Genomic DNA, 13,486 nt, shown 5'->3' with positions numbered 1-13,486 from the left:
GGTGCAGTTTTCTGCTAACAGGAGCAGCAGGGTATCAGGTAAGTGATTATAACCATTTGGAGGTGCCTAATGTTTGGCATCCCCAGTGATTTCACCTTTCCTTCGCCTTTAAAAGGAAATGTACCCTTTTAAATAGTTCTTAATTCTGGCACAGCATATATTGTATTGTCTGTAGGTAACACCATATAATGTTTATACATATTTATATATACATGAGTGGAAGATTCCATATTGTTTATACTATTATTGGATGATCCACAGATTGGTCCCCCACAGACTTTCTGTTGTGCACAAGTATAAATACAAATACCCATTAAATGAATGTGCAAACAACTAGCTATTCCTTTGCATCTTTCTACTAAACACCTAATCTAGACCACAGTATATTTCCCCCTTTAACTCAATAAACTCCATGAAATGCTTCTAATGGACGTTGCAAGAACATTTTGTTTGTTTGAATGGCCTTTGTGGCCTAAGGAAATCATACTTGTATTCTAAAATCCATGTGTATATAAAAGACGTGCTAACAATTTACATAATTGGTTTACACAAACTTGTAATCTACAATAAAGTCCTGTACAGAACAGATATAAAACGTAAAACATTATCAACTAACTTGAAAAATATCCCATATTTAACCTCCTAATATGGTTCCTAGGTTCATGTTGCTCATATATCTCATGAGACAGAATTACATCTTCTGCTTTTAATCACACAGGTTCCGTACTTATTATATATATATATATATACTGTATATATACGAGCATCGGGGAACTGCAGTGGAAAGGAACTATAAAATGTCAATTGAAGCAAACATTAATGACACGGGTATGATAAGCAATAAAGAACAAGGAATATTTCATGAAAGAACTGTGTTCATATTTAGCCCTTTACATACACAGTTTAACCTTGTATGGGAAATATAATAAAACATGAGTTAGGCTCAATACACTTTGGTGATTTTCATTTAATTTCAATTGGACCAACAGGAGTCCCATCAACCAGTTGGGTTTTATAGGGAGTACTCCCATCCAGGACTTGCTTTGCAGTGTGTTTTATTTGATCCCATTTAGCCTGTTGGACTGAAGATACAGATTACAGTAACTCTGGGCTCACAGACTAGACAGGATAACATATACATAAATCACAACTACAAGGTGCAGTAGTGGATGAGAAACCCCAATTATCTGTGCAAACAATCCAGTTTCAAACAGACTTGAACTGTATCAAATTGCCATGCAAACCCCAGTTATACTACAACACAAGCAGTGGGAGCACTTTGTCTAGCCTACCCTGAGCACATGGGGATAGATCAGTGAACAGAGGTCATGTTTCTCTAAGATATGATCACCTCAATGCAATCATTGTTTTTTCCTTTGTGTGTAACCAATCTTGAAGAAAAAAAAGCTGCAACCAACCTGCTAACACTCTAAAGGACTAAAGTACCAAACAGCCCGATATGAAACAAAAAATATTACACTTAGTTTACTTACTGAAATGACTCTGTGTCTTGTCCTTGTGGACTGGACTTTCACTGTTAGAAAGTACAGATATTTAACCGACTGTCATACAAATGGCCATACTGAGTTGTTCTGTGAGTCAGTTATTATTCTTTATAACTGAACTATGAGAAACGTGTCAAAGATACAAATCAGATTATGAGAAATGTATATAGAGGCCTTCCCCACCATCATATCTGTTAAAAAGCGATAAGACAGTATTACTGAAATAAAAATATGGAACGTGCTGGTTTAAACTGGTAAAAGAATCCATATTTTCCTTCTGATTATGACATTCCATCATCTGTTCCAATCACGTACTTTTCTAAAATAATTATTTATTTTATTTTTGTCAATGAATTCCTTTAAAATATCTTGGCTGGCAGTTTTTGTTGTGTCCATTCTTGGATTTCATGAACCAAGTCCCGTCTGCCGCAATGTCTTGGTGAAGGTGCCACATTTCCTAAATGAATTCTCCTCGAAATGGAAGCTGGTTGGTGTTTTGCTGTTGCCAGCGATAACGGAGCCGGCATAGGGGCTGGTCTTCTGCATTCTCAAATTCACTAAATCCCAGCTGATTCAGCACATCGTAAACCCCAGCTTTGGATGCCACCTAAATGCAAAATGGAAACGAAAAAATGAAACAAAAAGGAGTGACATCTTATGCAGTGCCATAGGTCTATCAGGCAAATACACAGGCACAATTAAATAACATTAACAGCTAGGCAATTGTTCCATACTGTATGTAGAAAGTCATAAAGAGGTCCCCTAATCCATAGTAACAGATAAGTAATAACTTTGATTGGTCTGTTGCTGCCTAACCCTGAACAAAAGCTTAGTCAGGGCCGCCATTAGAAATCACAGGGCCCCGCCCACCCCACATTTAAAAGACAACACAGACATCAGTGCTAAAAAACTAATTATATTATTATTAAATTAAAATAATACATTGTTGGCTATGGGTTAAGAAATAAATAAAAAAACGCACATTGGTGTTCAGTAGAACTGAACTTGTGGCTTTGAGACTTCAACTTCGGCTCGTTTCGTGACTTCGGGTCTTTTTGTGACTTCGGAAGAGGCGGCATGGCTTTGGCGCTGTCAAGGGGGGCAGCACAGCCGGGCCCCCCATTACTACCCCTGTAACCCCCTGATGGCAGCCCTGAGGCTAGTAGTCTAATTTTACAACTGGCGATACACATACAAATTTCGTCCATTTGTTTGGTCCATGGATAAATTTGTCTAACATTATTTTCTACACCAACCCTATTTAAGAGAAAACAGCAAGTACATGCAACATATGACTGAAAAAAATGTTGTGAAGAAATTAATAAAAAAAAAACCCTCACTAAAAATATGTGTATAGATACACATATAAAGATACATACAATTTAACTTATATTTACAGATTTGTACTATTTAGAAGAACCACAACTTGAGCTATTTTTTTTAAATATTTTTTTTAATATGTAAAGTGATGCATTCCTCTGGCAGGCATAAGGTTAAAAAAAGGAAGGGGCATGCCAGCCTCATAATTTACTAAACAAACTTGAGCCAGCCTCCATACATGATAGCTGTAACGAAAGGATTGTAAAAATCCCTCGAACCATCAACAGAGTTCTTGTTTCAGTCCCTGCTACCTTGAACTGCAGAGAAAAAATGAATGTAAGCTGTTTTTGCAGCCACTTTCATACTGCAAGGGACAGGAGTGTGCGTGTTTGCATCCAGCACATTCATCCTTACTGTTATGAATAAGAAGCCCTGTTCTAGATTCTCAGTATGCAACAATTACCATCTATAAGCTGCATTGCTCCAGTAATACATCTCACTGTAGATTGGGGGTGGCACCAGGAAAGGTGGGTGTGGAGGTCTAAAGGTCTGACAGAAAGGTTTTTTTTGGAGAGCAGGCCACAGAAGACTAACAGATCTCACTTATTCCCTCTATATGTCTTGCTCTTTCTACTTCTTAGTACGTGTGGCTTCTACTTTTCTAACCAGTGTGTTAGGTCCAACAAATGTATCTGATGGGAATTCAAAAGACAAATCTTTAAAGGAAAACTATACCCCCCAAACAATGTAGGTCTCTATAAAAAGATATTGCATAAAACAGCTCATATGTAAAATCCTACTTCATGTAAATAAACCATTTTCATAATAATATACTTTTCTAGTAGTATGTGCCATTGGGTAATCATAAATAGAAAATTGCCATTTTAAAAAATAAGGGCCGCCCCCTGGGATCGTAGGATTCACTATACTGTATGTTAGGTCACATGAGCCAATTAACAGACAGAGTTGTGTCTTTTGCTTCCACACTTCTTCCTGTTACAGTTAGAGTTGAAGTATTTCTGGTCAGGTGATCTCTGAGGCAGCACAGAGACCATCACGAAATGGTGGCTTGAGGCAAGAGATGTAAAAGGGCAATATTTACTTAAATATATATTCCAGTGTGGTAAGATTCTTTAATATGCCACTTAATATGATATGAACTATCTGTTGCTTAAGTGTTCATTTTGGGGGTATAGTTTTCCTTTAAGGCTTGCTAACATTTTCTGATGTTTACAGTGGCAAGTGGTTCCAGTGGTTACTATAGCTGCCTCTTAGACACTGTAGTCTTATAGGCTTTCTAACCAGTGAGTAAAGCTATGATTGCGCATCTTAGAATTTAAGCTCCAATTGATAGAAAAATCAGAATTGCTCTCTCCTGCACTGCCACTGTAACTAATGTAGATCATATCCATCCTTTAGAACAGGGGTCCCCAACCTTTTTAACTCGTGAGCCACATTTAAATGTAAAAAAGAGTTGGAGGACAACAGAAGCATGGAAAAGCCCATGGGGATGCCAAATAAGGGCTGTGATTGGCTGTTTGGTAGCCCATATATGGACTGCTAGCCTACAAAAGAATCCTTGGAGCTTGTGTCAAACTTTATATTTTCACCTCAAATGGTCTACAGTTCTTGAAGCTCCAAATCCTGGTTGGAAGTTAGGTTGAATTATTATTTTTAATAAAATGAGAAATATGTGAGTTTTAATAAATATCCCCCATAATGTACTCAGCATGCTGATTAACAATATTTTACAATATACACATAAAAAGATATATTTACACAAATGGCCTTCAAATGATTAACTGCCACCAGCTTATTATGAACTGGAGATTTTATGATCTTTTCATGATTGTGACAGTAACCCCAGAATGCTTTGTCTTCCTCTCGGATACAGATATGGTAGGAAAATTATACTGTAAGACTACAAGGGCAAGGACATAAAGCATGGCTTGATAAATTATACACTGTAAAGTGTAGAATATGTAGGTGCTATGCAAATATAGTACAGGTATGGGACCCGTTATCTGGAAACCCATTATCCAGAAAGTTCAGAATTACGGAAAGGCCATCTTCCATAGACTCTAATTTATCCAAATAATCCAAATTGTTAAAAATGATTTCATTTCCCCCTGTAATAATAAAACAGTAGCTTGTACTTGAACCAAACCAATATATAATTAAGCCTTATTGGAAGCAAAATCATCCTACTGGATTTATTTAATGTTTACATGATTTTCTAGTAGACTTAAGGTATGAAGTTTCAAATTACGGAATGATCCATTATCTGGAAAACCCCAGGCCCAAAGCATTCTGGATAATAGGTCCTATACCTGTATAAAGAACATATGGATTTCTGTAATTCAGGGCCTGCATGCAAGTTTGCCCATTTTATGGTCCAAATTCTCCAAAATGTTAACTGATAATTAGGAGGGGGCAACACAATTCGTTCATACTGTATGAGGGAACATGCACCATTCTTTAAAGCTCTGGTTTAATATAGATTACATGATAATTATAAAAGTATTTTGGACAAGAGACAATAAAGGGAATTAAATATTGCTTGCTTACATTTCGCTAGTCTAAATGACAATTAAAAAAAGGTAAATATTGGAATCTGGGAACGCTTGTGTTTCAAAATGTTTGGCCACTGGTAGTTTTAACTTTCATTTCAATATTACAATCAACATTAGCACCTAGTTATGATCCAAAAATTACAACCACAACCTATATACACACAAAAAAGGGGATTAGAGGTTGCAGCCTTCTTATATTTTACTACCATGACCTTCAGGTACCAAATCTGGAAAGTGTCACGTTTCGATACAATGCAGCCTTTCTTTCACACAATAATGCAAACGTTTGTCCACAAAACATGGGTTAGCTTAGAGAAGTATACGGGATATCCGTCTAGACAGGCCTTGGTCTTTAAAATGTTTTCATTATTCCAATATTAGGGGGTGGCCAGACTGCTTTTTAAATGCTCAACACTCAAATCAAATACTTTAGTTTTAATGATATCTTACTATTATGCAATAAGATTCATATATTGGTTTTCTTTTCCTAAGCCCGTTCCTCACCATTCATGTAACTTTCAAGAAATATGACACATGAGAATATGTACCTAAAGCCACAGGGGAGGTTCATTTAAAGTGCTATAAAATGCAGCACCATATTTAGGGGTAAAAACAAAAATGAGCTCTGTATTTATATTGAAGGCTATTTGTATTTTTCCACTACAGCACTATTTGTTTGCTATTCTTTGCAGCACTTTTTAATTCTGTATGATTGGGCCTCTGGTATTCTTATCATTGCCTTTCCCTAGCTCAGATGTGCCCAATATACCAGTGGCAAGTTAATATGACTTGCTGCTACTTAGTGGGTCAAACTGTTACCAATATTAGAGCAATAAAAAAATGTAACAAAATTCCATTACATCAGTTAAAATGGGCATATTCCATGTATTAGCATGCTTATCCATTATACTACATGCTCAACAGGGGCTGTAATAAAATAATTATAGCATATAAAGACTTGTATGCAGTCTTAAAAAACACCTTTTAGGGCCACATCCAACCTGAACAGCCCTGGTGTATTTAATATAATTTATTAGGTTTAGCTATAATGTCAGTCTATCCACGCATTGACAAAAAGATCTACTTTGTATTCAGTTGCAAGTAGTTTCCCCTGACACTTGAAAAACATACAGGCAGGTTAATTGGCTCCTGATGAAAAATTCATCCTAGTAAGTGTGTTTTGTATGCACTTCAATCTGCACCAGGGGAAGGACTGATGTGAATAAGAAACAGTCTCTGTAAATCATATGTTGGTACCATATAAAGAACGAAACAGAAATAAAAAATATAATAACCCACTAATAATAATGGCACCTGGACTGTGTTCCTTGCATAGAAAATGCACAGAAGACTATATTTTTTCATTCAAAGATGCCACCCAGCTCTTTCAGTAGAACAGGAAGCAACTGCATCAGAAATCACATATGTGGCAAGAAACTTGTCGATCAATAGCAATTAACTTCAATAAATAACGAGAAAGTGTGCCAGTCTATCATAATACTTGTACTGTATTCTGAAATCTCAGTGGATCAATAATGGGTTGTTGGCCCCATGATATAAAATTAGCTTAAATAAGGGTTAAATAAGCTTACAGCTTTTGCTACCCAAAATAATCAAATGTTTTACCACTCCTTACCATACAAGTCTTTGAGGGACTATGACAGTATTTCAATGGCAGCCCAGTCTTTAGCAACATACCCTTGAAAAATGTCAATGCACAAGTCTTCTGACATTTAAACTCCCAATTACACTGTTACAGGGCAGCGGATGTCAATCGATGTAGTATGTGACAGCAGCTGAGTGGCCAGTACAAGGCTAGCTCTTTAAAATTCTCCAAGCCACATTTGAAGAGTTTGTTATAGTTTGCAAACGGTGTTGTGGTTGGCACTGTGCCGCACACGTTACAATGCTGTACTTGTTGTCAGTGAAAATGCAGAACTTTATTAAGTGGGCGAGACTGATAGAGCTTCAGTGTAAAGACCTTCTTTCATGCAGAGCCTACAGATTCTACCAGAGCTGCTTCCTGATGACTCCTTTCCTATATTAATGAATTGAGTTGAATGGCACTTAGAGGCAGCTAGAATTAATGATAGTGAGAATAATCAGACATGACCGCTTCACACTTGCGCAGAGCCATGTTACGTCTGTTTTTATCACATTTTGGGCAGAATTACTTTATATAGGTTATACAAATGTTGTTGGATTTTAGTCTTAATAACTGGTGAGGAATGTGGAAGTTCATTGGCATCTGTATAATACAAACTGATTCCTCCCAGTCCGTGGGTACCCTTTGTGGGTATCCGGGTCGATTGCAGGATTGCATTACTCCCCACTTCTCAGAGTTAAAAGTTGATCTGCCTCCGCAGTGACATCACTTCCAGTTCCTTAGGTTCCCTGGGCCAGGTTAATGGCACAGTTAGTGTAAGTAGAGTCAAGTAGCAGGGAAGGGGTAAGGATTTTTGTGGGTCAGCGGTTTGGGTTGGGTATGGGTCTGCCAACCGGACCCTTGCAGGACTCTAATTGCATGTGCAGGCTTTTTACTGTGCAAGGAGGCACAAGTGAGAGCAGGTTTCCAGGGCCATTGTCTTGGAGTACAGCACTTCTGCACGACTCCAGGCTACTATTACTAAGGGAAATTTAAAAACAAGTGTTTGGTTTTTTACTTGCCAGCATTTCAACCCATCTTATTCCATTTTTTACCTGCACTTCTACTCATACTATAGCATTTTGTGAAAAACAGAATTTTTCTTCAGGATAATCCCCTTGCAAACGGTAGCTCAGCTCTAATGAGCTAAGACATGGCAGGAAGTAGAGATTCAATATGTAATTTGCTTCCCCCGGTGAGCTGTAAAACGACCACATGCAACATCATATGCCTTAGGTTCAATTAAGATATGGAAACTTTGACAACTGTTTGTGTGAATAGTACAGTGTGCTCTTTCATATAAGCACAACTTGCATGGTTTAGGCTTAGTGGCCCTTTAATTAACACATTTTTTTCCACAGTCCGGCAGCTTAGAATCTTAAAATGTACTTCCTTCAAGGGTCACTCTCGCATCCATCAACACTCCAAATTATGGTAATAAAGACACTGTGCAATTCTTGGTTTCTGTAAAAAAAACTGCTATTGGATGAACCCCTAGGGAGATCTTTGTGATGAAAGATTAAGTGACCCCCATACTTGACAAAGGCTCATGCCATACGGAAATATTAGTGGCTACTAGTGTAGGTGGCTATAAAATGCTTTACTGTTTTCTATTAGAAAGCTATTATGCACTAGAAAAACAGTGAATCATCATTCTCGTCAACTACAAGTAGCAGCTACTGATTTCCCTGTCTGGCTTAACCTTGTTCCATGCTGTTGTCGAAAGTTTCTTTATTTTAACATGATCTGGCATTTACAAGAGGGGACTATCCTTAAAGGAGAAGGAAAGCTACAGAGGCAGTTTATTACCAATAGATTAGCCACAATAGTGCAAGCTAGAACACTATATTTATTCTGTAGAATGTTTTACCATACCTGAGTAAACAGCTCTAGAGACTCTCTCTGTTTAGGATAGCAGCTGCCATATTAGCTTGGTGTGACATCCCTTCCTGCCTAAGTCTCTCCCTCGTAGCTCTGGGCTCAGATTACACCAGGAAGGGGAGGAGGGAGAAGGAGAGAGGAACAAACTGAGCATGCTCAAGCCCTGCCTGGAGGTTTAAGCTGAAAGAAGTCTGATACAGAAGTCCATGTATACATAATAAAAGGAAAGAAAAGCAGTGTTTCTTTTGACAGAGGACTCAGAGCAGCATTACTTTGAGGGTTTCCTCGTGCATTTATATAGACCTTTCTGATAAAGCTTACTTAATTTTAGCCTTTCCTTCTCCTTTAAAGGGAAACTCAGTTTTATATTAACTTTCAGTATTTTATAGAATAACATATTTTAAGAAGTTCTTTTTCAACTACTCTTCATTATTTCTGTATATTCTTTTTGATTTTCTGCCTCTTTCCAAACTGCAGCTGAAAAAACTGCCTGGTTGCAGGGGTCACTGCTTTTTCTATTAATTAACTTTTGTCACAAAACAAATATTTTAAACAAAATCTTTTTTTTTTCCCACTCAACCCACAAGGTACCGCAGGTTTTTGTGGGTAACCCGCGGGTACCCGACCCGCTGCAGGACTCTAGCACAAGTAGGTAATGCTACATACTTTGTAAAAGGGATGATAATCTGTATAACAGGGGGCACATCGGCTGTCCCTCATACTGTGCTGTTGGATGCAAGGCATAATGTCTACTGGGACACTGCCCATCGGTGAACAAATGCACAACTGACTCATCCAGATGTGACTACTATGCAATCCTCCATCTTTAATAGAGTATTTACTCTTTAAGGTTGCCAGTACTGCTCTTTGCACAATATATAAAAATGAATGGTCCTGGTTTCACCAGTTGCTATATCTAGAAAACAGTGATCTAAAAGCAGTACTCACTGATTTATTTTGGGAATGATCCTGACTCGGTTTGTTATTTCTAAAGAATGTACATAAATTCCACCTTCTCCTGTTCACAGGCCAGCTAAACAAACTATACAACCAATGTCGTTCAACAAAAAAAGAGAGAAAGAGACATTGCAGAGGTCAATATAAAAATGCTGAGACAATGGATGTTTTTTTCCCTCCATTACCAAAGCTAATAGTATAGTGTATAAACAATGTCATGTTTGACATACACTTATATAATATACTAGACTTTTGTTTTGTAAGCGCTAAGATTTATATACTGTAAATCTAAGCCTTCAATTTGGCAGCGTTAATTGTATGTGCTTTGTGCTGCTAAAACTCACCATTAATCTTATCTGTTTTGCACTGCTTTATTGAGTTCCCAGGAATAGACACATGCTCTGCATGGAATTGGCTCTCGGGGGATCATTGTGCAATGGAGTAAATGCTCTTAAAGGCACCGGTGCATGTGCTGGAGCACTAAGCGTGTGCCTCTTAAAACTCATGCATGGAGCACTTTCAGAAACAAGCTGTAATCTGCACCTTGTGCCAGATGCAGCATTGTTGGGTGCAAGAAAATCCTCAGGTAGTAACAGGACCCTGTGACCTAGGCATTCTCTTATCTTGCACATCCAGAATGATGCTCACGCTATTGTCTTTTTCTAAGAGACTTCAATGTGCCACCCACCTTTTGCCCCTTAAAGGAAAACTATACCCCCCAAACAATGTAGGTCTCTATAAAAAGATATTGCATAAAACAGCTCATATGTAAAATCCTGCTTCATGTAAATAAATCATTTTTTATAATAATACACTTTTCTAGTAGTATGTGCCATTGGGTAATCATAATAGAAAATTGCCATTTTAAAAAATAAGGGCCGCCCCCTGGGATCATAGGATTCACTGTACTCACAAACATACCAACAAACCATACATGTTAGGTCACATGAGCCAATTAACAGACAGAGTTGTGTCTTTTGCTTCCACACTTCTTCCTGTTACTGTTAGAGTTGTAGTATTTCTGGTCAGGTGATCTCTGAGACAGCACACAGACCATCACGAAATGGTGGCTCAAGGCAAGAGATGTAAAAGGGCAAGATTTACTTAAATATATATTCCAGTTTGGTAAGATTCTTTAATATGCCACTTAATATGATATGAACTATCTGTTGCTTAAGTGTTCATTTTGGGGGTATAGTTTTCCTTTAAGTAAAAGTCAAGTACTGAATTTAGAAATGTTTCTTCACATTTTTAAGCCCTTTTTTTTTGCATTAGCTTCTTAAGCATCAGTTACCCTGTCTTGTCTGAAAGTAAAAAAAAGAAGAAGAAGAAGAAGGTGCCTCTTCTTTGAGTAGCTTCAAATGTGCTCATCCATTCCACTGGCTAAACAAACAGATCAATGATTTGTAATTCCCGATATCAGACAATATTTATCCTTTTCGTCAGTGAGTTTATAAGCCATACAGCCCCCTGGATATGATATGAATTTGGGTTACAAAGACACTTTAAATTGGCCAATGCATAGAGTGTGCCTCTCATATAATGGTGGAGCAAATTGCAATAAACAGACTTGAAGCCTTCTCATTTAGTTGCACCTTCCCCCTAAGTCTGTGTATGTGTCCCTATGTGCAACTCTTTGTACTCAACACTTGTACTGGATTCCACCAGGTAAATTCAGGTCTCGCTTGTGATCATTCTAGTATGTCACTGTCTTTTTTTATATGTTATGTTTCAGCTGCACAAAAAGTCCCAAACAATTTTCTAAAATGTGTCTCCTTCCATTTGTCTCATTCCATTCATCTCATGAAAACAGGCACAGTTAAATTAAGCTGTAAAATTCACATTTATTTTGGAAATGAGAACAATCTGAAAAATGGAAGAGAATCCTTACAGGACATTTGGGAATGGAATTGACTGGCTTAGGCTCTTACTGAATGCACATAAATTCCACCTTCCTATGTTCACAGGCAGCTGACCAAACTGTAGGACCAGTGTCAATTTAACAACAAAAACAGAAATAGAGGGCAAGCATTTTGGCAGTCAGTAAACAAATAAGTTAGGAACAAAGGGAGACCTGCAAGGTTTATGAATTTTTTTAGGAGAAAAGCAAGAAAACAAGAATGGGGGCCAGTCAGTAACTAAAACAGCAAGGGAAGAGGTTGTAATTCAAAAAATGTCATTGTATGTGCAGTCACTTCAGCTGTTGACATCTGATAACAACTGTCTACAACTGGGAACATACCAGCAGAATCCAGTGACACAAGTAATGCAGACCCCCTATGAATACAAGATTGCCTGGAATCCAGCTCCCACTTACTGAATGAAGAGGGTTCCCATTGTTTTGTTTTTGTGGCTTTGAATACCAAGGGGCAAAGCATAAACCTCTATGGGTGCAATATATTTACAGCACAGGTACACATCCAAATAAATGCAAGGGTAAATTTGAGAATCAGAAATGCATCTCATACATTCATCACTTATAAAGCTTCCAGAAAACCCTTTTAATGTCTGGAAGAAAAGCTGATCTTTCAGGAACCAGTACTTAACCATATGATTTACCTCAGTCATTACGACAAATGCATGCACACTGGTAAATGCATAGTACCTTGCATCCCTAGTTTTGGAGAAGAATAGCTGACCTGGAGGAATTCAACACATAATATATGGCTGCAAATAGTTATGTTGTATTTGGTACAGGGCTGCTGTGGAAAGCTACTGCTTCAGTAAGTTGTAGCTGATTTGTTTTTCCCAAAATGGACTCTTGCATGTAGTCATCTGACAAAAACATTACTTTAAAGTGAAAGACACTGAAAGAAGTTTTACTAAAAATATAAATTTGGGGATACAATCTATAAAGTTAGATGTACTAGAAGAAGCACCGTTATTAATTATTTCAGCACTCCTAGTGGTCATCAATAGGTTGCTTTGTTCTAGTGACACCCAATAAGACAGCTCTGATGCAGACACAAAGAAATATGGATAATTAATGTTCCATTCATGCAAGTGTGTCCTCGTTGGGATACTGAACAGAAACCTATAGATATATTTGCTATTAATCTGCTTCAAAGGCTCTGAATGGCGAAAGCTGTTTAGGACATAGTGAGGTTCTTGTTCTTCAAAACCAACATTGCAGCAACAAGGTCATTTTCCAGTGATAATCTACAATGCACCCAAGTGTGACACAATCTGATGTGGATGACGAGGATAAGCCCCAGGACCATCCATGGCATAGAGCAGTGATCCCCAACCAGTAGCTCCTGAGTAACATGTTGCTCTCCATCCCCTTGGATGTTGCTCTCAGTGTCCTCAAAGCAGGTGCTTATTTTTGAATTCCAGGCTTGGAAGAAAGTTTTAATTGCATAAAAACTAAGTATAGTGCCAAGTAGAGCCTCCTGTAGGCTGCCAGTCCACAAAGGGGCTACCAAATAGCCAATCACATGCCTTATTTGGCACCCAAGGGACTTTTTCAGGCTTGTGTTGCTCCCCAACTCTTTTTACATTTGAATTTGGCTCACAGGTAAAAAAGGTTGGGGATCCCTGGCATAGAGTTTCATATATACAGTAAACTCCAATGTCAACAACCTATGTTGTAAAAAGATCATAGA

At 37.9% G+C, this 13,486-nt stretch overlaps 1 protein-coding gene across 2 annotated transcripts in view; it reads right to left on the bottom strand.

Annotated features, from left to right (window-relative positions):
• Window positions 1–495: 495 nt before the first annotated feature.
• The window catches only part of pald1.S (phosphatase domain containing paladin 1 S homeolog), a 125,511-nt gene continuing 112,520 nt past the window's right edge, over window positions 496–13,486 (bottom strand). For both annotated transcript variants that reach the window (XM_018227573.2, XM_018227575.2), the window contains one exon: window positions 496–2,112. In XM_018227573.2, the coding sequence (XP_018083062.1) occupies window positions 1,963–2,112 (150 nt within the window). In that variant the 3' untranslated portion in view covers window positions 496–1,962. The remainder of the gene's footprint in view (window positions 2,113–13,486) is intronic.

This window comes from Xenopus laevis, chromosome 7S, assembly GCF_017654675.1.
Source record: "Xenopus laevis strain J_2021 chromosome 7S, Xenopus_laevis_v10.1, whole genome shotgun sequence".
NCBI lineage: Eukaryota > Metazoa > Chordata > Amphibia > Anura > Pipidae > Xenopus > Xenopus laevis.
Note: the sequence above shows the minus strand (reverse complement) of the source record. Positions and strands in the feature narration are given on the sequence as shown.